This window comes from Triticum aestivum, chromosome 2A (genome assembly GCF_018294505.1).
Source record: "Triticum aestivum cultivar Chinese Spring chromosome 2A, IWGSC CS RefSeq v2.1, whole genome shotgun sequence".
Classification (NCBI taxonomy): Eukaryota; Viridiplantae; Streptophyta; class Magnoliopsida; order Poales; family Poaceae; genus Triticum; species Triticum aestivum.
This window is the reverse complement of record NC_057797.1, coordinates 517,605,057-517,632,010: the sequence shown is the minus strand read 5'-3', so window position 1 is coordinate 517,632,010 and position 26,954 is coordinate 517,605,057. Positions and strand designations below refer to the sequence as shown.

The 26,954-nt window shown below is 48.4% G+C and overlaps 2 protein-coding genes across 2 annotated transcripts; one reads left to right on the top strand and one right to left on the bottom strand.

The window, feature by feature from the left end:
• The first annotated feature begins 1,339 nt into the window (after positions 1–1,339).
• Positions 1,340–2,006, top strand: LOC123185479 (uncharacterized). Its single transcript, XM_044597355.1, has one exon. It carries the CDS (start codon positions 1,557–1,559, stop codon positions 1,824–1,826), a length of 270 nt encoding a protein of 89 aa, XP_044453290.1. The 5' UTR covers positions 1,340–1,556; the 3' UTR covers positions 1,827–2,006.
• Positions 2,007–9,713: 7,707 nt separating this feature from the next.
• LOC123185478 (succinate dehydrogenase subunit 5, mitochondrial-like) lies at positions 9,714–13,794 on the bottom strand. The gene is made up of 4 exons (XM_044597354.1): positions 13,566–13,794; positions 11,221–11,525; positions 10,959–11,144; positions 9,714–10,089 (listed from the first exon to the last, which is right to left on the bottom strand). The coding sequence occupies exons 1-4, from the start codon at positions 13,705–13,707 to the stop codon at positions 10,033–10,035; spliced, it is 690 nt and encodes a 229-aa protein (XP_044453289.1). The 5' UTR covers positions 13,708–13,794; the 3' UTR covers positions 9,714–10,032.
• Positions 13,795–26,954: the final 13,160 nt, after the last annotated feature.

Sequence of the window (26,954 nt, the reverse complement as noted above, 5' to 3'; positions counted from 1 at the left end):
ACAGGTATGGTTGGATAGCGTCCTCCCGCATCAGTGTCCGTGGACTTTCGTCTGTGGTACACGGATGCGGGAGGAAATTTATGGGGTGTTTGTTTCCAGGGACTTTTTTGTGTAGGGACTAGAAAAAGTCCCTCTTAGAGACTTTTTTACCAAACGGGAGGGACTTTTTAGGGACTAAACTAGGCATTTGGGACTAAATGAAGAAGACTCTCAAGGAGAGTCTCTTTTGGGACTTTTCCAACAATGCCCCTCCATGCATTCAATGGTCCGTCATCCCATGGTGTTGTTTAATTGTTATTTTTTTATATACTAGAGGCAACATGGTCATTTAATAACCTCTAGGAAGGAACTAATGACTTGTTAGTCTCTGGATACAAATAGAAAAGGACTTTTCAGAGACTAGAAACTTTTTAGTTGGGACCAGAAAAAGTTTTAGTACTTATGAACCAAACAGGGCCTTCCGGCTTGTGCCCTTACCCACACTGACCATTCCAGGGCACATCTCTTTCGCTCTCTGCATACTGCATGCATGCATGCAATGCCCAACAAGTGAGTCGGTCAAGCCGGCCATTGAATTCGGAGTGGCGAATGCAGAGCTCTCGTTCACCTACTCGGGGAGGAGACAGAGCCCTCCTTTCGTCCTTATGGCCATGAACCTTCTTGCTCCCTGCCTTGTCCTTTTCTTTTGCATATCTCTCACTTCCACTTCCTTTTCTTGGTGCACAGACAGGAGTGCCATCTCCAGCTTATCAATGCTGTCCTCTCCTCTCCAACACGCTCAACCCCACCATGCACCCCCACACCGTCCATGTCCATCGTCGCGCTCTCTGCCTATGATCCAAGTTTCAAAAATGTATCCTATCCTAGGCCATGGCGCTAGAGGTAGATGAGCACATTCATTAATTCCCATCCCCTCTGCACCAACTCGAACGATTTGCTCGTAGACTATAGGAGCGCACCGGGCCGGCGCAGGCACAAAATTATCCTCGCGTGTAGACAACCCCGAGTTTCTCAGTCTTGCAAACTGTGAATTACTAGCTGATCCGACTATGCAGAAAATAGGCTTTACTTGCAGGCTGACAAGGCTTTTCCCCTCTCATTGCTCAGCGTGATACTAGTCGATCGGTACGTAAATTGTCATGTCACAGACTCACAGTGTGCTATATAATTATATATGAGGCACTATTAAAGCAGCCAGGGATTTATTGCAAACACACGGTAACCAGAAAATGACATCATGCATGTAGATTGCATATCTTTCTCTCCCCCTTGCTTGTGAACAAGTCCAAGCTAGGGAGGAAAGGAAAGCTCCTATATAAATTTGACGACTCCTCACTGTCCACGCGCACATTCTCTCCAAGCGCCTGTCTACCAGCATCGCCTCCCTCCTCCACGCCTGCCCCCCGCCATTTGCACTCTCCGAAACCTTCACCAGTCATCACGTACATCTTCCTCAAACCACAAACCTCCACACCTGGCGGCTGGCGCCACCAACGCTCCCCTCCTCATCGACCACCTTCTCCTTCCGTGCATCGCTCCGTACCCTACGTACCTACATGGGGCGAACGAGCGGCAGGCGGACGACTCTTCTACCGCCGCAGCTCCGGTGGTACGTCCTGCCCCTGCTCCTCCTCATCCTCCTCGCCATGGCGTCGAGCTCCAGCTGCGAGGCCTCGAGAGGCATGCAGCCCTTCAGGGGCCGGCCGCTGGAGCGAGGGGCGGCCAACCATTTCTTCGGGTTCCTGCCGAGGGGCTCGGTGACGCCGTCGGGGCCGTCGCGGAAGCACAACGCCGTCGGCCTCGACAGCCAGCTGGAGAAGCCGTGAAGCAAAGGAGACGGTGCGCTGGCCGCCGATAGAGATATAGTAGAAATAGCTCATAGATACGTGTATGATGATGACATATGGGTTGGTTAATCGTAGACGATTAATGTTTACGTAGTATGTAATGTATGGGGGTAGGTTGGCGTGTAACAACTATTCTTGGAGAGGTTCCTTCGTTTCTTATTACCTTTGGTTTGAACTTTGGAGCCGGCAGAGTTGTTGATGCTTCCCAACTTTCCTTCCTTTGCGAACGCAGCCTCTTTTTTCCTTTGGATAAAGCTAAAGGATGATTGATATGTGAGATGATATATACCGCTGCAATGCAAATCATCTTTCTCTCTATAGAGACGTCTGGTAATGACTTTGCTGCATCGTCGATTTGGTGTGAGCAGAAAATGCAGGCCCGGCGTTGACAAAATGGCGGCCATGGCCAACAACGTTGCACCTTCCTTTGACTATATATACGATTATCGCTGTTTTTTCAAGCCAACATTAATTCCTTTTTAAACCGAGTACGTACATCTTGTTCCTCGACCTAGTGGTTCTTATTATTAAGTTTATTAAGATCCAAGATGTGATTGGTGCAATAGTTAAATATTTGTGCTAGGATGATGCATGTCATGTCGTGGATCGCGGATTAAGCAGGCTCCTGTGCAGATAAGAGAGGGGGCTGCTGCAGAGGGAGTGGTTGGTCTCTCACTCAGCGCTTTTGCCCGTGACATTTGGTAAAAGAGAGAAAGATGGATGGAAAGACGGGCAGGTGTGGATGAGGGAGATGCATGGGGGTGGAGTCGTGACATGACGCTTCCAGCCATCCTTTTTCCTGGCCTCCAGTCCAGAGTAGACTTGTCATGGCCTCCAAATCTTTGACGTGTTCGCTGGTGCAGCTAGCGATCGATGCACGCGGCTAGGACAAGGGCGACATCTAAACCAACAAACACGGTTTGATTGCTCCACCAAAGTTTTATTACTTCATGCAATTGTACTGCTTTGGTTGGTTGGTACACTACACGCGGGCACGGACATGCATGTCGGTCGTGCAGTGCAAATGGCCATTGGATTTTACTGCTTGGATTGCTCTCAGGAGAGAGTCGGTCAACCAAAAAGCATCGGTTCCCTGTTTTAGTTGTCTCGGTTTTACCTCCGTCGGTCTTGTAGATGTCATTTGGACCAAGACGATCCGGGCGACGTCTACAGATGCATGCAGCTAAAAGGCAACCGACTGCCACATTCAAATCCTATAAAAGATCTCCTACAAGTGGCAGCTGCAGCCTGCGGAGAAATTGTAGTGGCAGCATCCTTCGGATTCGGAACCTTACCGTCCGGATACAAAAAGCAACGGCGCCTGTAGGAGAACAGCAACGTTGATTATTGATCTGGTCCTCCTTTCCATCGAAGACCGGGCGACGAAGCGCTGTTGCAATGCATCGTGCGCCCAACAGCCGGGCCCGGGCGGGAGACTAGTAAATTGGAGGAAGGAAACGCCAACAGTGGCCGGCCGCGCGTACGGGGCCATCGTCGCTGGCCGCACGCAACCGTCCGAGGCGTCCCGCGCGCACGGCCGGCGGTTCGCTGATTTCCAGCCGTGGCGCCGCGCGGACAGGGCGCGAGCGCCGGGCGGCCGGGGCGGTGGCACGGAATTCTCGCCCACCACCACCATGTGGCCCGCCTTGACGAAACAGATCCCATCCATTGGCCGACGTCGCTCGTTGTTGACTATGCTACGTGATGAGTGAGCGAGAGACGCCGCATGCGCGTGCGCGCGGCCGTCTAGTTGGAAATGTGGAGGGTTTGTTAGTTTCGGAGGTGATTTTCACACACGTACGTGGCAGCGGTGCCATTATCGGTGGCATGCACCAGGCTTGTTTTTTTTTCAAGGAAAAGGGCCGTGCTTGGCAAGCTTGACGTGACGCCGCAAATGTATCATGTGGATGAAGAAAAAACACCGGTTTCCACGCCAGATCAGTATGATTTTTTTTTTTTGAAATTGCCAGATCAGTATGATAGCATGTTTCACATTGTTGGACTCGTTTCTATCATGGCTGAATTCCTGAATGTATTTGCAATCTTCATTAGCATTCCAATAGTTTTCTTTCACCATCACCCCGGCAATGCGACAAAACGGGAACAGCCTACACATGGTTCACGTCTATGGACACCAGCTGAGGGCACAACCTCAGGGTTTACTTTGTAAGAACAACTCCAGCAGCAAGTGTATAAGAGCATCTCCACTAAGCCCCCCAAAACGTCTCCCAAGCACCTTTTTTAGCATCGACGCAAAAAAAAATCCAGCCACACCCTCAAGATGTTGTTTTACGCTGGATTTGAAAAAAAAATAGCCCCGGCAACCTCAGGCGAAACCCAGCCCATCGGGGAGCACTTGAGACCGCCGGCGTTAATTTTTGCATGGCAAAACCCCACCAGTTAGTCTCACGAATCTTTCCCTCCCCGCATCTCCTGCTCCTCGTCTCTGGCCGAGCTCGCCCAGCCCCGCCTCCTCCGCCCCGACCCACCGAACTCGCCGCCCCGCCCCGTCGTCGCTCGCTACGACGCCCCGTCCGCGACCTGAGCATGCCCGAACACCACGCGCCACTGCCGCTCGGCCCGCCTACTGCGCGTGAGCCCCACAATGCCGCTCCTCGCGCCCTCTGACTGAGCCACCCCTCCGCCCGCTACCACTAGCGCTCCCCTCCTGTCTCGTTCTGCTGTTGCGCCGCCACCACCACCTTGCTCCGCCACACCATGCATCCCTCCCTCCTGGCACGCTGAAGACCGGCTACCCTGTACTTGCCCCTCCTTGATGGACTACCCGAAGAGCGGGCGGGGGCGCCGGCGGAGCACGACGAGGTCATCGCGGGAGGTGACGAGCTCGAAGGCGAGGCTCTCGTTGAAGCGAAGCACAGAGGGCCCGTCGGGAGGGGGGGCACGGGCTGGACGACGCGTGCGGGGCGGTCGGCGTCGCTATCCTCGACCTTGTAGGAGATGCTGCGGAGTAGGGACGGGCCGTAGCTGGAGGTGGCAGTGGTGCGCTGCACCAGCAGGCGGCGGAAGCCCCGGTCGAGGACAGCGCCGGTGGAGCTCGGGGCTCATGCTGCTCTGCTCGAGCTCGACAGCGAGGCCGGGCTGGTCGTGGCCTGGGCACGGCTTGGGGGTGGACACGGCTGGAAACTTTTTCACCACCAGGCCAAAATTTCCGCCGGCAGCCCCCCAAGCGGCGAAAAAAATGCCTCCTGGGGGCTCAACGGCTGGAGATGCTCTAAGGGCATTTCTAACTGATCCGATATCCAGCGTTAGAGGAGTAAAAAATAGTTTTACTTCTCCAATGTTGATCCCTAATCCGCCGTAAGGGAGTAAAAATTATACTCCGGCGCCTCATATTTTCCTAAATATACTCCATGAAAAGGGCTCCAGTAAAATTTCTGATGCTCCATCGCCCACGCCCGCCTCTGCCCCTCGTCCTCCCCCACCCCCGCCCGCCGCCGGCCCCCTCCCCGAACCCCGCGCCCATCTGCCGCCCGCGCCTCACGCCACTGCCGATCGGCCCGCCTGCCGCGCGTCAGCCCCACCCCGCCGCTCCTCGCGTCCTCTGACTGAGCCGCCCCTCCCCCCGCTACCACTGGCACTCCCCTCCTGCCTCGTTCTGCTGCTGCGTCGCCACCACCACCTTGCTCCGCCACACCCTGCATCCCCCCGGCACGTTGAAGACCGGCTACCCTGGACTCGCCCCTCCTTGATGGACTGCCCAAAGAGCGGGCAGGGGCGCCGGCGGAGCACGACGAGGCCGTCGCGGGAGGCGACGGACTCGAAGGCGAGGCTCTCGTTGAAGCGAAGCACGGAGGGCCCGTCCGAGGGCACGGGTTGGATGACGCGTGCGGGGCGGTCGGTGATACGTCTCCGACGTATATACTTTTCCAAACACTTTTGCCCGACTCTAACTTGCATGATTTGAATGGAACTAACCCGGACTGACGCTGTTTTCAGCAGAATTACCATGGTGTTATTTATGTGCAGAAACAAAAATTCTCAGAATGACCTGAAACTTCACGGAACATCTTTTCGGAAAATATAAAAAATCCTTGCAAAAGATGAAGGCCAGGGGGTCCACCACCTGTCCACGAGGGTGGGGGCGCGCCCCCCGTACCTCGTGGGCCCCCTGGAGCTCCTCTGACCTCAACTCCAACTCTATATATTTGGTTTTGGAGAGAAAAAATCAGAGAGAAGAAATCATCGCGTTTTACGATACGGAGCCGCCGCCAAGCCCTAAAACCTCTCGGGGGGCTGATCTGGAGTCCGTTCGGAGCTCCGGAGAGGGGAATCCGTCACCATCGTCATCATCAACCATCCTTCATCACCAATTTCATAATGCTCACCGCCGTGCGTGAGTAATTCCATCGTAGGCTTGCTGGACGGTGATGGGTTGGATGGGATCTATCATGTAATCGACTTAGTTTTGTTAGGTTTTGATCCCTAGCATCCACTATGTTCTGAGATTGATGTTACTATGACTTTGCTATGCTTAATGCTTGTCACTAGGCGAGGCTCTCGTTGAAGCGAAGCACGGAGGGCCCGTTGGGGGGGCACGGGCTGGACGACGCGTGCGGGGCGGTCGGCGTCCCTGTCCTCGACCTTGTAGGATACACCGCAGAGCAGGGACGAGTCGTAGCCGGAGGTGGCAGTGGTGCGCTGCACCAGCAGGCGGCGGAAGCCCCGGTCGAGGACGGCACCGGTGGAGCTCGGGGCTCATGCTGCTCTGCTCGAGCTCGACAACGAGGCCGGGCCGGTCATGGCCTGGGGCGGGCGCGGCCTGGGCACGGCTTGGGGGTGTACATGGTTGGAAACTTTTTCACCCCCAGGCCAAAATCTCCGCCATCAGCCCCCCAAGCGGCCAACAAAAATGCCTCCTGGGGGCTCAACGGCTGGAGATGCTCTAAGGGCATTTCTAACCGATCCGATATCCAACGTTAGAGGAGTAAAAAAATAGTTTTACTTCCCCAACGTCGATCCCTAATCCATCGTAAGGGAGTAAAAATTATACTCCGGTGCCTCATATTTTCCTAAATATACTCCATGGAAAGGGGTTGCAGTAAAATTTCTGATGCTCCATCGCCCACGCCCGCCTTTGCCCCTCGTCCTCCCCCCACCCCCGCCCGCCGCCGGCCCCCTTCCCGAACCCCTCGCCTGCCACTGTCCACTACCGCCAGCGCTCGCGACCAACCGTGCCACCCCCTGAACCACGGTTGGTCGTCTCCCCTCATCTCCGCTGCTCTGTCCCACTCTACCTCAGTCTCTACGTCCTGCCAAATGGCCTCCCAGCAGTCTTCCCCGCCGGTGTGCCGCCACAAGAGCCGTCCAGATCGGGAGCGTTGAGGGAGGCTGAGATTGCCGTGGTGGAAGTGGAACATGTGGTCCCGTCCACACAAGCAGCAGGGACGGCAGACACAGCAGCAGCATCACCCCACCCGACCCGACGAGCTCCTTCCCAACACCGGACACGCATGCGTTGGTGCTCGAGCTCTCCTCCACGCCGATGCTCGCCCTCCCGATGCTACGACCTCTTGCACGCCACCGACCTACCGTCCCTGCTCGATGTACCTCCATAGTGGGAGCGGGGGATTGCCAGGAGGCCCCGGTACAGCCGCTCGATGTACCTCCGTAACCCGGGGCAGTGGTCCTTGCTGACAGCATGGAACACGCGGCGCACAAACGCGCAAACGACCAGGTGCACGACCACCGGTCCGTAGCGGGACAACTCGTAGCTCACGTTGGCCGCACTCACCATCTGCGCGTACATGGACGGCATCACTAGGGGTTGTGCTTATGATCATGCTCTCCGAGGATTGTTCAGTCCAGGTGCTAAGTACCAAATCATCGATGGCTAGTCAATCACTCACTCTATGTGCATATGTGCATGACAAGTGTTCGACAAAATGCATCAACCAAAAGTAAGTTTTACTCCGTTGTATTTAGGAGATTGGTTAGGTCCGGCCAAAATTTAGTGGAGTAAATATTTTTTTGACGGTGCTACGGCAGGCTTACGCCGGCCTAAACTATTTTCATTATATATAAGAGTAAGATACAAAACATCAGGTATAACACATAGCAACCAACACACAGAAGAAGGCACACGAAAGAATAGAAGATGAACCAGAAAAGAGCTACGACAAGCAGCCAACACCAAGAAGTTAGCACCCAACACCACTAGTTGGACCGAGAAAAGCGGAAGCAAGCTTTGTTGAATCAATCGAAAGGAGATCCGTCACCAAGAAGACGTAGAGGAGAAGTTGTCGGCTGCCCTGCGATCACTCTGCACCTTGAAGAGCTAGGAAGTCGCAACCACCGTCGAAGGGCATCCCACTGCCTAGCCACGTCGCGGCAAAGAGAGCCACAGACCGTGCCGAAGGGCAATGTTCCACCGAGACAGACCCTGCACCTCCTCTAGGCCACACCACAGCCACCATCAAAAATAGAGAGAACCAAAGCACTATGCCAGGCAACAAAGCCTCAGACATCGTCGAAGGGCACCGAACACCGAGACCTCATCGTCGCCAAGAGCCCCCAAGTGATAGGTCACCATCAGCACCGAGGTGACCAAGGGATTGGTCATCACCACAGATCACTTCCACCGCCACCATCCTGCACACCAACAACCCAACAACCACTCCAATCCAGACATCAAGCTGCCAACCGCAGATCCGTGGCCCCCCAAAACAACGCCCCCAAGGGGGGGGGAACAACATCGAGGCATCGTCGTCGTCTGATCCAGAGATGGATATGAGGCTTTTGCCCGAGGCACACGATTAAGAGGGTAACATTAGCTTCCCGATGACGCCTTCAAGAAGGGAAACGACGCCCGAAGGCGTCGCCGTCATCGTTGCCGACAAGATCGACACAAGGCTTTCGCCTGAAGCATCCCGTCGCAGTCATCTCCGTTGAAGCTGGCCGCTGTGCCCAGCAGCCCGAGACCTCCCCGCCCTCCTACCAGTCCGCAGCGAGCATCCCCACTAGGACTAGCATGAGGCTCCGTTGACACAGAAGCTCACCTCGAGCACCTGCACAGCCGGAGTCAGGTCGTTGTCGGCTACCACCCGCATCCAAGCCCTTGCCGCCAACCACACCCCACCACCGCCGTAGTCAATCTCTGTCGACGGCATCCACCGTCGACCCCCTGGTCGTGGCCACGTAACCGCCGGTTGGCCGGGTGAGCCTTAGGAAAAGCAGATCTAGGCGCCAAGGAGCACCCCAGACCGGCTAGACTGCACCCCCGCACGACCACGCGGCCCGTGCGCGCACACCGCACCGGCCAACACCTCTGCCTTTCACCACCTGCAGTCCGGCGTCACGCCTGACCGACTCGCTGGATCAAGATCCAGGTCACCAGGTCAGTCGGCCACCACCACCTCGCATCCACCACCCTGAGGCAGTCCACGCCGGTTGAGACCGCCGCCGACCGCGGCCAGATGCGCCGCCGGCAAACGGCCTCGCATCGCCGTGCCCTGCTACCCGGATTGAGAGAGACGCCCCGCCGCCGCCGTCCCTGGGTCCAGCGCGAGCTTAGCCGGCGCGCTTTGCCGGCGGAAGCCTCTGGCGGCTGCGAGAAGGGAAGGGGCGAGGGGAAGGGGTGGTGTCGGCGCTACATTTTTGCCCCCGAGTCGCCAGAGCTAGGCGACGCAGGGGGGTGGCGATCACCCCTCTTCATCCTTAGTGGGGTAAATGTACTCTACTAAGGGTTTACTCCACTATTTTTAGTGGACCGGTTAGAAATGCCCTAACTCCTTGTCTACATCTTTATATACACAATGGTCTCCAGCAGCATGTGAATATCTTCAGCCCAACTCATGCTATTTATCTATAATCATAGAGGTTATATAAATAGACACACGAATCAAGATCTTCTTTCTTGACTATATATTTTATACTACTCCCTCCGTCACATAGCTTGCAAAATGGTCTTACATTATGGGATGGGTGGAGTACCTTTTAACAAATTCAATACATAAAACAAAAATCACCTTTCCTATCCAGGAGTGAAACAAAATTAACATGAACCAGGGACTTGCTATTATTACAGCAGCTTGGGGCGCCAAGATTTCAGCGTTATTGGCATGCTAGCTACAAAGGAAATGAAAACGATATGCAACACCTCATTCTGATGAAGCAGCTTTGCTTCAATCCATCCATGTTCTGCACAGCTCTAATTTGGGGACTTCCCTCACGCCCTTAGCTCAACATAGGACCCAGAGATCCCTGAGGTGCCTATCAAGGTGATCTGCAAGTAAAATAATCACATCAGGGGTAAGGAGTACTGAATAAAAGTATATTCAACAAGTAAAATTCAGGAAGAGAGATGCTACAACTACGGGCAATATCTACAGAATCAGTTGTGCAGGCTGGTTTAGCAAGATTTGGCAGGCTTCATGTAATGGCCAGTTTGTAGTGGTTGTGGGATATATATTGGGAAAAATGTAGAGGATAAGATAACGTCTGGCTGGAATCAGCCAAAAAATGACTGTCTTTCATTTATCTTGTGCTAAAACTTTCGGAAGGGAGACATGTTCGAAGTTACAAACTTGAAATCGACTACAAATTAGCCCGAACCAAAGCATAACTAGTACGTACCAAACTTAGCAAAAGAACTTACATGTGTACTGGAATTTTTCAGCATGCATTAAAAATCAAATGAAATGGGTGATGGTCATAGTTAGGATACGAGTTTGGTAGACAAAGTTCAAGTGTTTTGTCATTAATCTGTTCCATGTCTTTCTTTCTACAAAAACTTAACAATACATTCTCCATTTATACGACTCATTTGGTTCACCAAAATAAAGAAAAATCAGAGCCAACTCCAATACACTGTTTAATGTGCTCTCTTTTTTCTGACAAAAATAGAAGAAATGGCGAAAACTACCTCAGCTAAAAAATCTTTAGGAGTATGATAATACTATATACACGCCAACAGTAAAAGGCAACAGAAGAACATATCCTAAACGGAACTAAAAAAATGCCCCATCATAGCACATACAAGACTGTTTGACCGAGAAAGACATGTATGTCTGTCTCAAAAATAAAGTTCTAGAGCAGAAGCTGGTATTGAATTAACCATACTGGTGGGGAAAGTAACATTCAAAATGGACTTACCTTTCCCCACTCGGATCCTATGCCACTGCATCTCATTTTAAGGTGAATCATTTTGGTACCCAACTCATTTTCCACCTTCTTTCGTAGAAAATGTTCGTCAGGCCCAAAGGATTCTAGATATGTCATGTACCTATTAAATGTGGACTTAACAGCATCTTCAACATAACCAGGCAAAGGGCCCACGTTCTGCAAGAGTTAGGCTTGGTAAGAGTTCAAACTCAGCTGTACATGAACGAGGGAATAGAGACAATTAAGTACCAACCTCGCCTGTTAGACCACAAAGATCATCAAGAGCCATTCTTAGGGTAACTAAAACTCCACCAAATTCTTCACATGCCTCAGCTGCACGAAATACATTTTTCAAAGCCTCTTGACCCGCCGCATCATCAGTGGATTTGGATACTGCTTTCTTTGCTTCCTCTACAAGAGAATGTGGAAGTTCACTCCAGCTCGCAGCCATCAAATCCTTAACAGCAGATTCAATTTGTGGGTCAGACATTGCAGACATATGTTTTTCATTTGAACTGAGCAAGCGCCTGAAGTTCCATGAGAAAGCATTGTTGCCACCTTTACAGCATGCAAAATTTAATGAGTGAAGTGCACTGTAGGTCCTTAAACTATTTCAGGGGTGTCACATAGGTCCTCGAACTATGAAAATCGTCATTTAGGTCCTTGAAGTACAGTAAGTGTGTCATCCAAGTCCAAAATCTCACTAACCCCCTCTAAATGGCCAGCTGGCATGGTGAACAGTGCCAAAAATAAGAAAATATGAACAAAAAAATCTGAAAAACTTTGGCATCAAAGATACCCCTGGCGCGTGAATAGTAAAAATGTTCATTAATTCAAAAAAATGTTCGCGAATATGGGAAAAATAATCGCGACTTTAAAAAAGTTAACAAACAATAAATTTGAAAAATATGTTCGCGAACCACAAATATTGTTCGTGGGTATGGAAAAAATGTTCGCGAACCACAAAAATTCGTGACTTTAAAAAATGTTAGTGAACTTTTTATTAAAGTCGCAAATATTTTTTCCGAATTCATAGTTCGCGAACATTTTATTAAAGTCACGAATATTTTTTCCAAATTCATCGTTCGCGAACATTTTTTTAAAGTCATAAATATTTTTTCCAAATTCATCGTTCGCGAACTTTTTTTAAACTCGCGAATATTTTTCCCAAATTCATCGTTCGCGAACATTTTTTTAAAGTCGTGAATATTTTTTCCAAATTCATCGTTCGCGAACTTTTTTTAAACTCGCGAATATTTTTTTAAAGTTGCGAATATTTTTTTTTCCCAAATTCATCGTTCGCGAACATTTTATTAAAGTCACAAATATTTTTCCAAATTCATCGTTCGCGAACTTTTTTTGAATTAATGACATTTTTACTGTTCACGCGCCAGGGTCTCTTTGATGACAGAGGATCTCAGTTTTTTGATATTTTTTTATATTTATTCTTTGTCGTGTACTGTTCATCACGCACAGGAATTCAGGACTGTTTGCCGCGTACTGTTACGGTTACTGTTTATGTGCCAGCTGGCCAGTTAGAGCCTGTCAGGGAGATTTTGGACCTGAATGACACACTTACTGCACTTTGAGGATCTAGATGACGATTTTCATAGTTCGAGGACCTATGTAACATCCCTGGAATAGTTCAAGGACCTACAGTATAAGTTTGACTAAGGCTGATAAGGAAAAGCATTATTGATGCCTTACAATTTATACCAGCATTACGGATAGTTTTTAAGTGGAGCACCTATATGAGCACAAGTATAAGTTTGACTAAGGACGGTACAATACTAGCATTGCAGAGATATGAAGACTGATAAGGATACGCATTATTCACACCTTGCAATTTATACCAGTGTTACGGATATTTTTTAAGTTGGAGGCTCCTAAATGAGCACAAGTATAAGTTTGACTAAAGTACAATATTAGCATTGCAGAGATATGAAGACCGATAAGGATAAGCATCATTGACACTTTAAAATTTACAGAATAAGGCTATGATTTTGTTTTTCATCTTGTTGCTTTACATCCAAAGTAAAATCTCGCAAGCCAAAAAACAGAGTCATTCTTGCTTGAAGCAACATCAGAATTCAGAACCACGCATAGGTATTGTACAATTAAGTGCTAAATTCAACATTTGACGCAACAGTAGCAGGAAAAACACTTCAGGACAACACGTATGAGCTGTCATCTGGCATGTCATACCTGCTGCAAACTGTAAACACTGTCTACCGTAGAACCATAAACATCTGTATATACGGACAACTAACATTCTCTAGTGATACTATAACCTTACCATGATATCATGGATATCCCTAATCTTCTATTTCTTCAATTACCTTTGTAACACATTTTCTCACTTCACAATAGCTTCGCCTTCCCACACCAGAGTACTAGCGTATCAAAATTGAAATATTTGTAGCAATAAGGTTCAAAATAAAATCCTTACCAATTAAATACTTTCGCAGTTACAAATCTACAAACAGCCTAAACAAGCGAGCGAACCGGACGGGATCATAAGTAGAGACTGGCGCAAAACCGGACACAAGCATATGATACTTTCGAGTAGCAACCAACAAGATGCGATGCGAGGACGACCTGAGATGGCGGCGATCGAGGGAGAGAAAGGCGGCACCGCAGCAGGACGTGAGGCGTACGGGAGCGTTGACAAGGTGGACGGCGAGATGCGGAGGAAGCGGTGCACGGCGGCAGCGGAAGAGGAGCGGAGGGCGGCGGCCATCGCCGGTGTCTGTACTCGGTGGAGATTGCAGCAAGATGGGGACGATCGTGAACAATTGTTTTTGTTTTTGTTTTTTGAGGGGGATTGTTAAGCCCGTCGTAGTGCCATTTTTTTTGTGGGCCTTAAGAAGAATCTTGATTAACTTTTTTTTGAGACAATGAATCTTGATTAACTGGACTGAATTGGGCTGGCCATATAGCACATGGCCCGTGTAGAACCTTTGCAGGAAGGTGCAGAACAAAACATATAAAAAAAAGTTGAGAAGCTCTTTCGCGGGCAGAAGATCTTGGACTACAGCAGCTTCATATTGCATCGGATTGCAAGAATGTTATTAAACACATACATGAATCATCAGGTGGTGTCTATGGTGGAGTGATAAGGGATATAAAATCATGGTGCAGTACATTTTTTTCGTGTGTTTTTATTAATGAGTCGAGGACGTCAAACTATGAACCTCATGTACTAGCTAGGTATGCACTTTCCTTAGATCAGGGGAGACATGTGTGGTTCGATCAGCCCCCTGATCCGGTTGTTTTACCTTTTTTAACTTTTGATTAATAAAGTAACGAAATATGTATATGGCAACCATGTGGCAGATTGCGAAACTACCACACGCATCCAACGTCATCAATTCTCTCCCGATTTCCTTCCTAATTTCCGTAATCGTCATTTATGGCCCCACATGCCTTCTCGATTTTCAGCAAAAATAATGCTTGGACTAGGATTTGATCTCTGTTTGCAAGTAATTAACAAAGGGAGCTAACCAGCTCACCTATGACACTCATTGTTGAACATTGTAAGGGAAATACTGTTTTTGACATGTTTTTGCCTTTAATATGTTAGCACTGAAAAACTTTTTGTTTCAAGCATCGTGGTAACTTTGATCATTGGGAATAAATTTGTTGACCCCCCCTCCCGGTAATTTCTGTAAATAGCACGATAACTTTCACGCCATAGACTTGATAATTTAGATACAAACATCGTGGTAACTTTAATCATTGGGGAAGACAAATATGAAAAGATACCCGATAATTTATGTGTAAATAGATGGTAATATACACAGTGCACATCTGATAACTGAGGTAGAAGCACCATGGTAATTTTGACCGTAGGGAATATTTTTTTTTGAAAAGATACTCCGGTATCTTATGTGTAAATAGCACGGTAGTATACCTCCCTCCCCTGGCATTTTTATGTGTAAATAGTATGAAAACATATGCACTGCGATAACTAAACACCATGATAAGTTTTTGACCCGTGGGGGGGAGGGGGGAGGAATTTGTTGCTGAAACATATCCCTGATAATTTTTGTGTAAATAACATGATATTTTAAGCACTACGGGATTGATAGGTTACCTAGAATCATCATGATAACTTTTTGCCCCGGGAAAAAGTTGTTCAAAACATCCCCAATAATTTTTGTGTAAATAACATGATAATATAAGCACCACATAACCGATAACTTGCAATATAAACATGATGGTAACTTTTTTACCAAAGGAAAATAAGTTGTTAAAAACATACACTCGCCTCGCGCGTGGGCCTCTTGGATGAACACAACACATGGCGTGCCACGGGAAAGTCACATAATGTTTAGTGTCATGAGGGGCACACGTGCTATAGGCATGATAAGTTACGCAAAAACATAATGGTAATTTTTGACCTATAGAAAAAGCTATTGAAACACACCCAGGTTTTTAGGTGCAAATACCATGATAATATACGAACCGTAGACTCGGTAACTCATGTACAATCTCGCATGGTAACTTTGACTGTGGGGAGGTTGATGTACATATACCCTGATAACTTATGTGTAAGTACCACGGTATTTTACACATCGAAGACCTTATAACTCGTGTACAAAACACAGTGGTAACTTTGAAGGGGTGTAGTTGTTGAAGCATAGTACCTGATACGTTCTATGTAAATAGCATGGTAAGTTATGCAACACAGGCCTGATAACTTGCATATGAATATCATGGTAACTTTGTCCTGAGGAAAAATCATGTGGTAGACGTGAAGAAGTGGTCGTTTTCTCGAGGGTTAGCGCCCGAGATGTGCGGGAGAAGCAGGTTTCTCGGGCGAGCCTGCGGGGTCATTTGGGAGGGGCGAGGTCAAAGGACGAGGGATCGTATGATACTTTAAAATGAAAGAAATAGAGGTGTGGCAGTTTTGCTTATATGGCACACGTGTGCCAAATATCACAGTCCATAAAGTAAAGCATGTTTTGCTAAAAAAAACATATAAAATTTTCTCAAAAGAAAAACATATAAAAACAGCGATGCAGAAAAAAAAGACACATCACAAAGATCTTCTATTCCTAAATAGCTACAACTCACTATTTTCCTAGATTTGCAACCATGCTATATAAGAAAGTCATGCATGCAAGTCATAAATTGCATTGTTTTTGCATTACTTTATGTGCATGCAACGCGCCACGTCATCAATTCATGCATGTTAGTCATAAGTTATTTTTTGCATTGAATTTTATATTGACAGTACGTTTTGGAGTTGATACGTGTGTAGTTAAATTTCACAGTTTTCTCATAAACTATATTCTTTTAGTTGCAATCAATTTCTTCTTCTTCTTCTTATACCCTTTGTATTTTATTTCTATTTTAAAGCATACATGTGTTTCCCATTAGTTTTACACATAGTTTTGTAGCAACCTTTATAATTTTTTAGCAAGGCTCTGTAGCAACTAGCTGGGCATTATCTACTTAGTGAAAGGATGCGGAAAAAACACTAACATTTTGCTTTAGGGTGAGATGAAGAAATGTCTGCTCCAAGGTCCCAGACGGGAATGATCATACGGCCCTGGGAGGCTCAACAAAATTGTCAGCGCCGTGACGAGCAAGCAGAGCAAGGGACCCGCTGCCATGACGACTGGAGAACGGAGTACCACCATGGCAGCGAACCCGGCCCAAGACGGCTACGTGGCGAGAAGGATATCCAGCAGGCCCAAGAGGATAGTCCAGCCCAACAGAAGATTCATCGGGCCCAACTGGACCCGCTGACGCGTCGCCACCAGCTACTTAATCTGGAAGCACCGATTGGATCGGCATCCAGGAGGATCAGGCAAAAGGACGGCGGCTCTCTCTTCCTCACCTACTTCCCTTCCTTTCCTTCCACCACAAGAACATCATCGATGTATGAACTGAGTTGAATTGTTGAGAGTATAATAGATCGATCTGGTACCCTAACATCCTGGTATCAGAGACCACCACCACCATCGATCTCCGCCGCGACATCCTGGAAACTCGACAACGCGTCCACGCCCGGCAAGTCCTCCTCGCCGCCATGGATCCGGCGCTCAAGGAGTACCTCGACAAGCTCCATCAGGACGCGAAGAGCGATTCCGCAAGCGTCCTCAAGCAGCTGCAAGCGCAGACATCGCAGATCGAGGATCTTCTTCGGTGGAAACCCGATCTAGAAGCCCGCTTCACCAAGCTGGGGAACACAGTCGCCATGATGCAAGCGACCCCTCCCCAACCAGCCGCACCGCCTTCGTCGAGTGGAGCGACGCCCCCAAGTTCCTCCGCCACCGTTGTTTCAAGCGCAAGGAATACTCCACGGGCCCAGTGGCCACGGCGACGTCGATCTCACCGGGGGGCTCCCGTCGGTGACCATCGAGTCACCGACGGCACTCCCGGTCACGGGTATGTCTCAGCACCTGGCACTTTCCCCTCCAGATCCCATAACTCCATCGTTCCTCACCAATTTGGGGCAAAATCCACCTCCCATGAATTTTCCCCTGTTCACCGGCGAAAACCCACAGTTCTGGAAAATGCTCTGTGTGCAATATTTCCAGATGTTCGCCGTTCATGATGCATACCGTGTTCCTATGGCGATTTTGAACTTCTCAGGCCTTGCGGGCATCTGGCTCCAGTCAGTTCAGAAGAAACTGATTGGGCTCGACTAGGAATTGTTCACATCATTACTCTGCACTCGATTCGGGCGCGACAAACACCAGATGCTCATCCGCCAGTTTTACGCTATTAAGCAGCATACTACTGTCGCAGATTTCATCGAGCGATTTGAATCACTGATGAATCACCTCATTTCTTACTCCAAAAATACTCACCCATATTTTTTCCTGACGCGCTTTGTCGAGGGATTGCGACCGGACATCCGCGTGGTGGTGCTCGTACAGCACCCACCGGACCTGTACACGGCTTGTTCGCTGGCCCTACTTCAGGAGGAAGTGGCCGACGACGACTTGCCCTACAGGCGCTTCTCCAACACCAACCAAGGGCCAAGCCACGCGGTCAGATCGACTCCACCCTATTTCTTCAGTCGACCAGTGACACCTGTGGCCAGTTCTAAAGACAGACGTGGGACCGATGCAGCTCGGGCCTCGTCTGAAACAAGCAAGATCGCAACACTGCGTCAATTTAGACGAGCCAAAGGGCTTTGTTTCAAATGCGGAGAACGCTGGGGCAAAGACCATGTGTGCCCACCAACAGTACAAATGCACATCGTCGACGAACTGCTTTCCATGTTCAGCCTGGATGATCCAACTGGTGACTCACCACCTGATTCGCCCGTTTTTGAAGAAGAAAACATGTGCACTCTCTCGCGTCGGGCTGAAGACGGATCATCAGACCCCGGGGTCCTACAACTGCAAGCATGGGTACAAGGGCAAGAAATACTACTGCTAGTGGACTCCAGCAGTTCAACATCTTTCGTTGACAGCACCCTGGTGACCAAGCTTGCTGGAGCAACTGCTTTGCCGAGACCATGCCGTGTGCGAGTTGCAGATGGAGCTACCATTCCTTGCACTCGTTACATTCCTGCATGTCAATGGGTCACACAAGGTCACCAGTTTCAAACGGATTTCAAAATCCTCAAGCTGGGATCATACGACGCTATACTTGGTATGGATTGGATCCGCAAGCACGGCCCTATGAACATTGATTGGATTGAGCAGTACCTGACAGTCACTACACCTGAAGGCCAACTGAAACTGTCGGCAGTTTCTTCGGATCAAACACAATGCTCTGTCATATCAGCTCCAGAACTGCTCAAAGCATGTAAACAAGGCTCAGTCGCTCATGTCGTGCAACCGAATTCACTTGATGGAAGCAGCAAACCTGACACCCCAATACCAACTGAAGTTCTGCGCTTACTGGAACAGTTCACTGATGTGTTTGAAGATCCACGATGCTTGCCTCCAAGACGCGACTGTGACCATAGAATTCCATTGATGGCAGGAGCACAACCAGTTAACCTGCGGCCGTACAGATATAAGCCGGAACTCAAGACAGAAATCGAGCGGCAGGTGCAAGAGCTACTCGATGCCGGCATTATTCAAAAAAGCTCCAGTCCGTTCTCCTCGCCAGCACTGCTTGTCAAAAAGAAGGTCGGAACGTGGCGTCTCTGCGTTGATTATCGATGACTCAATTCCATGACGGTGGCCAGCAAGTACCCAATTCCCCTCATCGACGAGCTGCTGGACGAGCTTGCGGGCGCCAAGTGGTTCTCCAAATTAGATCTGCGCGCAGGATTCCATCAAATCAGAATGGCGGAAGGTGAAGAGTACAAAACGGCATTCCAGACCCATTCTGGTCATTGGGAGTACCGCGTTATGCCATTCGGGGTCATCGGAGGACTGGCTACATTCAACAGCGCCATTACCACCACTCTCCGCCGTGTAAACCGTGTCTGTGTGATCTCGTTCTTCGACGACATTCTCATCTTCAGCAAGACACTGAAAGAGCACATTCAGCACATCAAGCAAGTGTTGCAATTGCTTCGGGCAGATCATTGGCAAGTGAAGCAATCCAAGTGTTCGTTTGCACAGCAACAGATATCTTACCTTGGACACGTCATCAACGAGCGGGGCGTTTCCACTGACCCCAGCAAAATTCAGACAATTGAGAAATGGCCAATGCCCACTTGCGCCAAGGAGGTGCGTGGGTTCCTAGGACTGGCAGGGTACTACAGGAAATTCGTCCAACACTTTGGGATCGTAGCACGGCCGCTCTTCAATCTGCTCAAGAAAAATCATCAGTTTGTGTGGACCAGTGATACACAACAAGCATTCGATGTTCTGAAGCAGAAATTGATCACAACACCTGTACTGCAGCTGGCAGATTTCAAGAAAACTTTCACCGTCGATACAGATGCTTGCGCCTACGGAGTGGGTGCAGTTCTTCAACAAGAGGGTCACCCCATAGCATATATGAGCAAACCTCTCGGTCCCAGAAACAGAGGGCTATCCACTTACGAGAAGGAATGCATGGCGATTCTCATGGCTATCGAGCAATGGCGTCCCTACCTGCAGAATGAAGAGTTTATCATCCGGACAGATCAGCGAAGCCTAGTCCACCTCGACGACCAACATCTCTCTACACCATGGCAGCAGAAGGCATTTACTAAGCTTCTTGGTCTGTGCTACAAAATTTGCTATCGTCCAGGCGCAACGAACTCAGCCGCTGATGCACTGTCGCAACGAGCTCCTGACGAAACAACGACAACAATTTCAGTCTGCAAACCTGTATGGCTAGACGATATCGCAGCAAGCTATGAGAACAACCCACAAGTTCAGAAGATCATTAGCGATCTCGCGCGACGACCGGACCCCAAACAACGCTTCTCCATGCGCGATGGCCTGCTGTATTTCAGAGACAGGCTCTGGTTGGGTGGCTCCCCCGCACTCTAGCAACGCATGCTCCAGGCCTTCCATGACAGTACTGTGGGTGGCCATTCCGGCGTGCCTGTTACCTACCGCCGTCTCCGCCACCTCTTCGCTTGGCCCAAGATGAAAGAGCACACCAGACAGTATGTGCAGTCCTGTTCAATCTGTCAGTAGGCCAAACCAGAGCGTGTGTGCTACCCTGGCTTGCTAGAACCACTCCCAATTCCAGACGGCGCATGGAAGGTGGTGACTATGGATTTCATCGATGGACTGCCATCATCAGGCAAGTTCAACTGCATCCTTGTTGTAGTGGATAAATTCACGCGCTACGCGCACTTCTTGCTCCTCAGTCACCCGTTCACGGCTGCAAAAGTTGCTCACTCTTACCTGGAGAACGTGTACAAACTGCACGGACTGCCTGAAGCTATCGTATCAGACAGAGATCCAGTATTCACCAGCAATTTCTGGCGCGAGCTGTTCAAGACAATTGGCACCGAACTGAACATGAGCACGTCGTACCATCCACAAACTGACGGTCAAACGGAGCGTGTTAACCAGTGCTTGGAAATTTACCTCAGGTGCTTCACCCACGCCAAGGCCACGCGCGAATGCTACCCTGCACTGCTGGCTTGGGGACAAGCCACAACTCAAGAAGGGGGGATGTCAGCGCCGTGACGAGCAAGCAGAGCAAGGGACCCGCTGCCATGACGACTGGAGAACAGAGTACCACCATGGCAGCGAACCCGGCCCAAGACGGCTACGTGGCGAGAAGGATATCCAGCAGGCCCAAGAGGATAGTCCAGCCCAACAGAAGATTCGTCGGGCCCAACTGGACCCGCTGACGCGTCGCCACCAGCTACTTAATTTGGAAGCACCGATTGGATTGACATCCAGGAGGATCAGGCAAAAGGACGGCGGTTCTCTCTTCCTCACCTACTTCCCTTCCTTTCCTTCCACCACAAGAACATCATCGATGTATGAACTGAGTTGAATTGTTGAGAGTATAATAGATCGATCTGGTACCCTAACAAAAATGAGCAAAAAACTCATGCACCGGAAGTCTATTTGTGCGTGAAGGTGTGTGGCCAGATAATTGTGAGAAAAATAAATGCTTTTACGGTGAGAGCAAGCATGATGGGTCCAGCTTGCTGCCTCAACCTCACTATCAAGCAACACCCTCTTCCTTGCCCGTCTTCTTCATTCCCAAGCAAAAAAACTCTCTTTTTGTTCTCCCTCTATCTTGTTGTTCTTCTCCTCCTCTGCTCCATCATATTGCCTCAAGTCTGTCGCCGCTCGCCCTCCTCTTGTGAATCCACCGCTGCACCACCAAAATTCAGGTACAAAATGAACAACAACCCCTCCCTTGATTCCTTCCGATCTCAAGCGAATTCAACCAGAAAATAGATGGATTTGACATAGGATATGCCATGGTGATTAAAAAAAAAGAAGAACGAAGGCATAGCAGAGGAAAGTTGCGAGGCAAAATCGCATAGCTTTGCCAGGGAAGAGACAAGAAACCAAAGGAAACAAAAAAACCAAAGAAAAAGGAAAAAACTAAAGACACAAATTAAAAAATCCGGAGAAGAAAAAAAGAAAACGAAAAAATCAACAAAGGAGAAAACCTGGCTCTTCTTTTCTATAATTATGGTGCGCCCTACTAGTCAACACAACGTGGTGATAGCCTAGTGGCTGAATGTGCTACTTAGGGCATGTACAATGGTTGATAAGATACTCTTATATGTAATTTAGGGGCTGTTTGGACTCTCTCCACTCTCCAACTCCACACCGGAGCGGAGCAAGATCTAGTTCTAATTTGTGGAGTGGCTGGAAGGGCGTCCCGCAGGCTCCGCTTCATGGCGATTTGCCGAACATGGCCTTAGAGATGACAAAAAAATGTCTACAATGAGTTATTTCTTAGCCTTATCTTCAATAACTAGATATTTTTAAAAACATGGTGAGACATATTGTTCTAAAAGATCATCTTATGAGTTCTCTCTTCTTCACCTTATCATTTATCCTATGTGTCACTCATAAGATAACACTATTATACATGCCCTTATATCGAGGAGATGCAACTTTGAATTCTAGGCGTCCCCCTCTGCCCGCTCCTTTTTTCTCAATGTGGTTTGTTTGAAGGAAAATGTTTCTAATCATCTGGCTGGTTTCAGCCAGGCGTAAGCCGCCTCCGCAAGCCGCCACGTGTCTGTGATCCCGGCTGATTCCACACTCGTTCATTGTGTCCCACGACCGCTGCTGCTACTGTTTTTCTTTTTTCTTTTGAGGGAATCTGCTGCTACTGTTTAACTCACGCACCCGCATGCGCTATGTTAGCTCCCATGCGCCTACACCGCTACTGCAGCTACTCTCTCTCATCTGCATTTCACTGTCATGGGCGTCAGCCTTTTTCCTTTACTGAGTTGACCGCATGGCTCTACATGCTGCATGCATTAACCATTCTGAACAAGCTAGCTCTACATAGATTAGCACTGACCATTGTCCATTAGTAACAACAATTTTCCTGCAAAAGAAAAGTTTACAATGCAATCAAGGCCAACATAGTGTCTGATGCAATAGTCCGTGCCGCAAAGTGTTTTTTCGTGTGATGTAAGTGTTTGGCTCGCCGTGTTTTTTTGTGTGTGTGAAAAAGCTTACAATAATGTAATATACTTCATCTGTCTCAGAATATAAGAACATTTTTGACACTATGCTAGTGTTAGAAACGTTCTTATATTTTGGGACGGAGGGAGTATTTTTTAATTAATATTTTCCAACAATCAAAATAGATATTTGCTACATAAGAAAGTCGGTAACACAGACGCTAGAAGGATGCGTGACGCTACTGCATACACTCGACGCTATAAGACTAACCGGTTGTAGAAACAGACGTGTGGCGCTGGGTGGTTGGTCGGTGCTGCTGCAAATTGGACACACAATGCTACAAGTCGGCTCGCCACTAGCTTTTCTGGCGCGTGCTATTTCGTTGTCCAGATGGCACGCGGATGCCTCCAGAACTATTGGAAGCCGCACGCGACAATCCTCTATGTGGACGCGTTAGCCATTTAGCTGCGGCCACCATTTGCATCATGACTCATGTTGCACTCGCCATTTGCAACAAGACCTATGTTGCGCTCGGGAGGTTCTGAAACTAGGCCGGCATTGCAAACACTCATCGCCACACAACATCGCAATATTGCGGCCATCGCAACACATCTCACGTTGCAATCGCAATCTTTCCCAAGTTGCAGCCATCGCCAGACAACATCGCCAATGTTGCGGGCATCGCAACATGTTCCATGTTGCAACCACAACCTCTCTCAATATACAGCTGTCGCCGCACAATATCACCCATGTTGCGGTCGCAGTATCACCGATGTTCCGGCCGTCACAACATGTCCCACGTTGCAGTTGCTATGATGGAGCATCGTCGGACCGCCGGAGCATCATCCGTGCTACGATGGAGCATTGTCGGACCGTCGAAAACATTGTCCGTGTTGCAATGGAGCTTTGTGGAGCATCACCCATATTGCTATGGAGCATCGTCGGCCGTCGGGGCATCACCGATGTTGCGATGGAGCATCATCAGGGACGTCGAAACATCGCCGTTGCTGCAATGAAGCTTTGCGGAGCATCACTGGTGATGTTATGGAGCATCACCGGGTTGTCAGAGCATCAGCGGTGCTACGATGAGCATCGCCGGGCCATCGGAACATCGTCGTTGCTACAATGGAGCTTTGTGGAGTATTGTCGGTGCTGTTATGGAGCGTTATCGGGGCCGCGGGAACATCACCGTTGCTACAATGGAGCACGTCGGTGTTGCGATGGAGCATTGTCGGGTCATCAGAGGATCACCAGTGCCATGATGAGCATCACCGGGGCCGCCGAGACTTTGTCGTTGCTACAATGGAGTGTGTTGGTGCTGCGATGGAGCATCACCGGCCCGCTAGAACAACCTCGGTGCCGCCATGAAGCAATCGTTGGACTGCCGGAACATCGACAATGCCGCGAAGGAGCATCACTGGCGCTACGATGGAGCATCATCGAGCTGCCGAAACATCGTCGATGCTGCAACGGAGCATGGCTGAGCCGTCGGAGCATTGTTAGGCCGCTGAAACATTGCCGCTGCTGCAACAAAGCATGACTGAACCGTCGGAGCATAGCCAGGTCGCCGGAGCATCGTCGGTGCAGCAACAGAGCATCAATGGTGCTTGAAAGGGTGGTCACACTAGGGGCGTTGCTGCAACCCGAGAGCTTGTCGGCGTTGTTGCTGTGGCCGATATATGGCAAGCTCGCCGGCCATTTTGTTGGAAGGTGACCGGCCATATGACTTGCTGATATATGGAGCATCGTCATGGGACACAATGATGCTGCTCCCGTTAGAGTATGCGCGTCCAGAGATATTGCTTTGGTGGCTGAAGCTGCGGGAAACATGTGCAAGTTGGGATTTAAGTCAAGGAATCGAGCGGCCCAGATCATACCGTATTAGCGGAATCGACGACCGGCAAGGCGGCTTATTACCCCGGAACATCATTCGGATGACGCCTAGCAGGCGCGTTTTAAGTGCGCTCTATTGGGCCAGCCTGTTACTGTAGCATTCGACGCGACGGTTTCCTACAGGCTCGCTTAATGCGAGAAATAGCACTCGCGGGTACAAGCTTCATGCCTTGCGAATAAAAGGGTCGGGCCGTACTTCGACCTGCCTCAGACCGAGTCCGATCCTTAAAGCCCTTACGACCGAACCGACATGACCCTTTCAGGGGAGCTTCTAGCTGCCGCTTACGGAAAATCCTATTCGCCGCTCGCTGCGGCAAACTGTCGAGCGATCGCACAGGGACAGCGCAGCGAGCGACAGAAATGGGCCGGCCCACACATAATGCGTCCAAACCGGTTTTGGGAACCTTCCAGAAGGTTCCCTGAACCGGGTTTTTTTTTCCTGTATCGTTTTTATCTGGTTCTTTTTCGGCTTTCTATTGTTTTTTTATTTCTCTTCTTTTCGTTTCTGTTTCTTTTTCATTTTTTCGTTTTTTGTTTCTTGTTTCACTTTCTTTTTCAAGTTTATTTTTTTCAGAATATGCTCGTAGTTTTACAAAATGTAAATGATTTTATTTTTTATTTCCTTTCCTTTTCTTCTCTTCCTTTAAAAAAAATAAAAAAATTAAATTTTGTTCGTGTTTCCAAAAAATGTTCAGTTTTTGAAAAAATGTTCTCAAAATTCAAAATTTGTTCTCGTTACACAAAAAAGTACAAAACTTTTAAAATTCAGAAAATGTACTGAATTTCAATTTTTTGTTCACATATTCAAAAAATGTTTGGGATTTTTAAATATTTCTCTCCGTTTCAGAATATGTTTTCAAGATTCAAAAAATGTTCGTGCTTTAATAAATTGTTCGGACTTCCAATTTTGTTCACATTTTCCAAAAAAAATTCATGCTTCCAAATTTGTTCGGGATTTTTCAAAATTGTTCTCTATTTCAAAAAAAAAATCTCGAGTTTAAAAAAATGTTTGTGCTTTAAAAATTGTTCGCGCTTCCAAATTTGTTCGGGAGTTTTCAAAATTTATTCTCAAGATTCAAAAAATGTTCGTGCTTTAAAAATTGTTCGCGCTTCCAAATTTGTTCTCCATTTCTAAATTTGTTCTGAAGATTCAAAAAATGTTTGTGCTTCATATTTGTCTTCAAGATTCAGAACATTGTGTACAAAAAATATACACTTTTTTTGTACGGAATATGTTCATGTGTGCAAAGTATGTTCAGAAATGAAACAAATGGTCGCATTTTTTCAAAATATACACTTTCAGAAAAAATCTAGAATTTGTTTTAAGATGTTCGCTGCAGTGTGTAATTGTGGTTGTACGGTTGTACTAAGTTATTATAAGTGCGCATTTGTTTGCTAGTACAAGCAATGCTAGTCAGGTGGAGTAGCTGGGAGCATGCGCTTCGAATCTGTAGGTCGCAGGTTCGTGTTTCCATCGCGATTCACTTCCCCCTTTTTGCTTTCTTTTCTTACCACCAGTACAGCACAATGGGCCGGCCCAGTCAGGCTGCGCCCCTGTGCGCGCCGACGACATTTTGACGCAAAGCGCGTCCAATAGGAGCTCTCGCCGCTTACTGGGGCAGACTGTCAAGCAAACGCACAGTGGGCCGGCCCACTAGCGAACGAGCGGATCTGTATCGAAAAGCGATCGAGCACTTGTAGTATAAATTCGCAAAAAAGTTACGCGCTACAAGAGATCGAACCCGGGACCTTCGGCATTAGACCATTTTCCGCTAGCCAGAATAAACAATGACAATGAATGATTTAGGAAAAGCGCAATTCTATAAGAACCAGAGAGCAACGCAGATCCAACATTTTCCTTTTTCTTTTTTCTTCTGTTTTTTCCTTTTTCGTTTTTTTGGAAAAAAATCGAAATTCCAAAAAATTCTCTCTATAATAACGTTAGTTCACAGGTTATTTGTTTTTATGTTTTCAGAAATAATTAGTATATTTAAAAAAAATTCAGGTTTCCAAAAATTGCTCATGTTTAAAGACATCCGATTTGTATTTAAAAAAATTTGAAACGTGATCACTTTTCAAAAACATTTAACAAATTTGGACAAAAAATACAAACATT

Bases quoted from the DNA above. Each gene is read 5' to 3' on its own strand.
- LOC123185478 (XM_044597354.1), bottom strand. From the start codon at position 13,707: ATGGCCGCCGCCCTCCGCTCCTCTTCCGCTGCCGCCGTGCACCGCTTC. The intron at 11,526-13,565 runs GTCGTCCTCGCA...CATGCTGTAAAG, and splicing joins CTCGATCGCCGCCATCTCAG to GTGGCAACAATGCTTTCTCA. The intron at 11,145-11,220 runs GTTGGTACTTAA...TAACTCTTGCAG, and splicing joins TTTGTGGTCTAACAGGCGAG to AACGTGGGCCCTTTGCCTGG.
- LOC123185479 (XM_044597355.1), top strand. From the start codon at position 1,557: ATGGGGCGAACGAGCGGCAGGCGGACGACTCTTCTACCGCCGCAGCTC.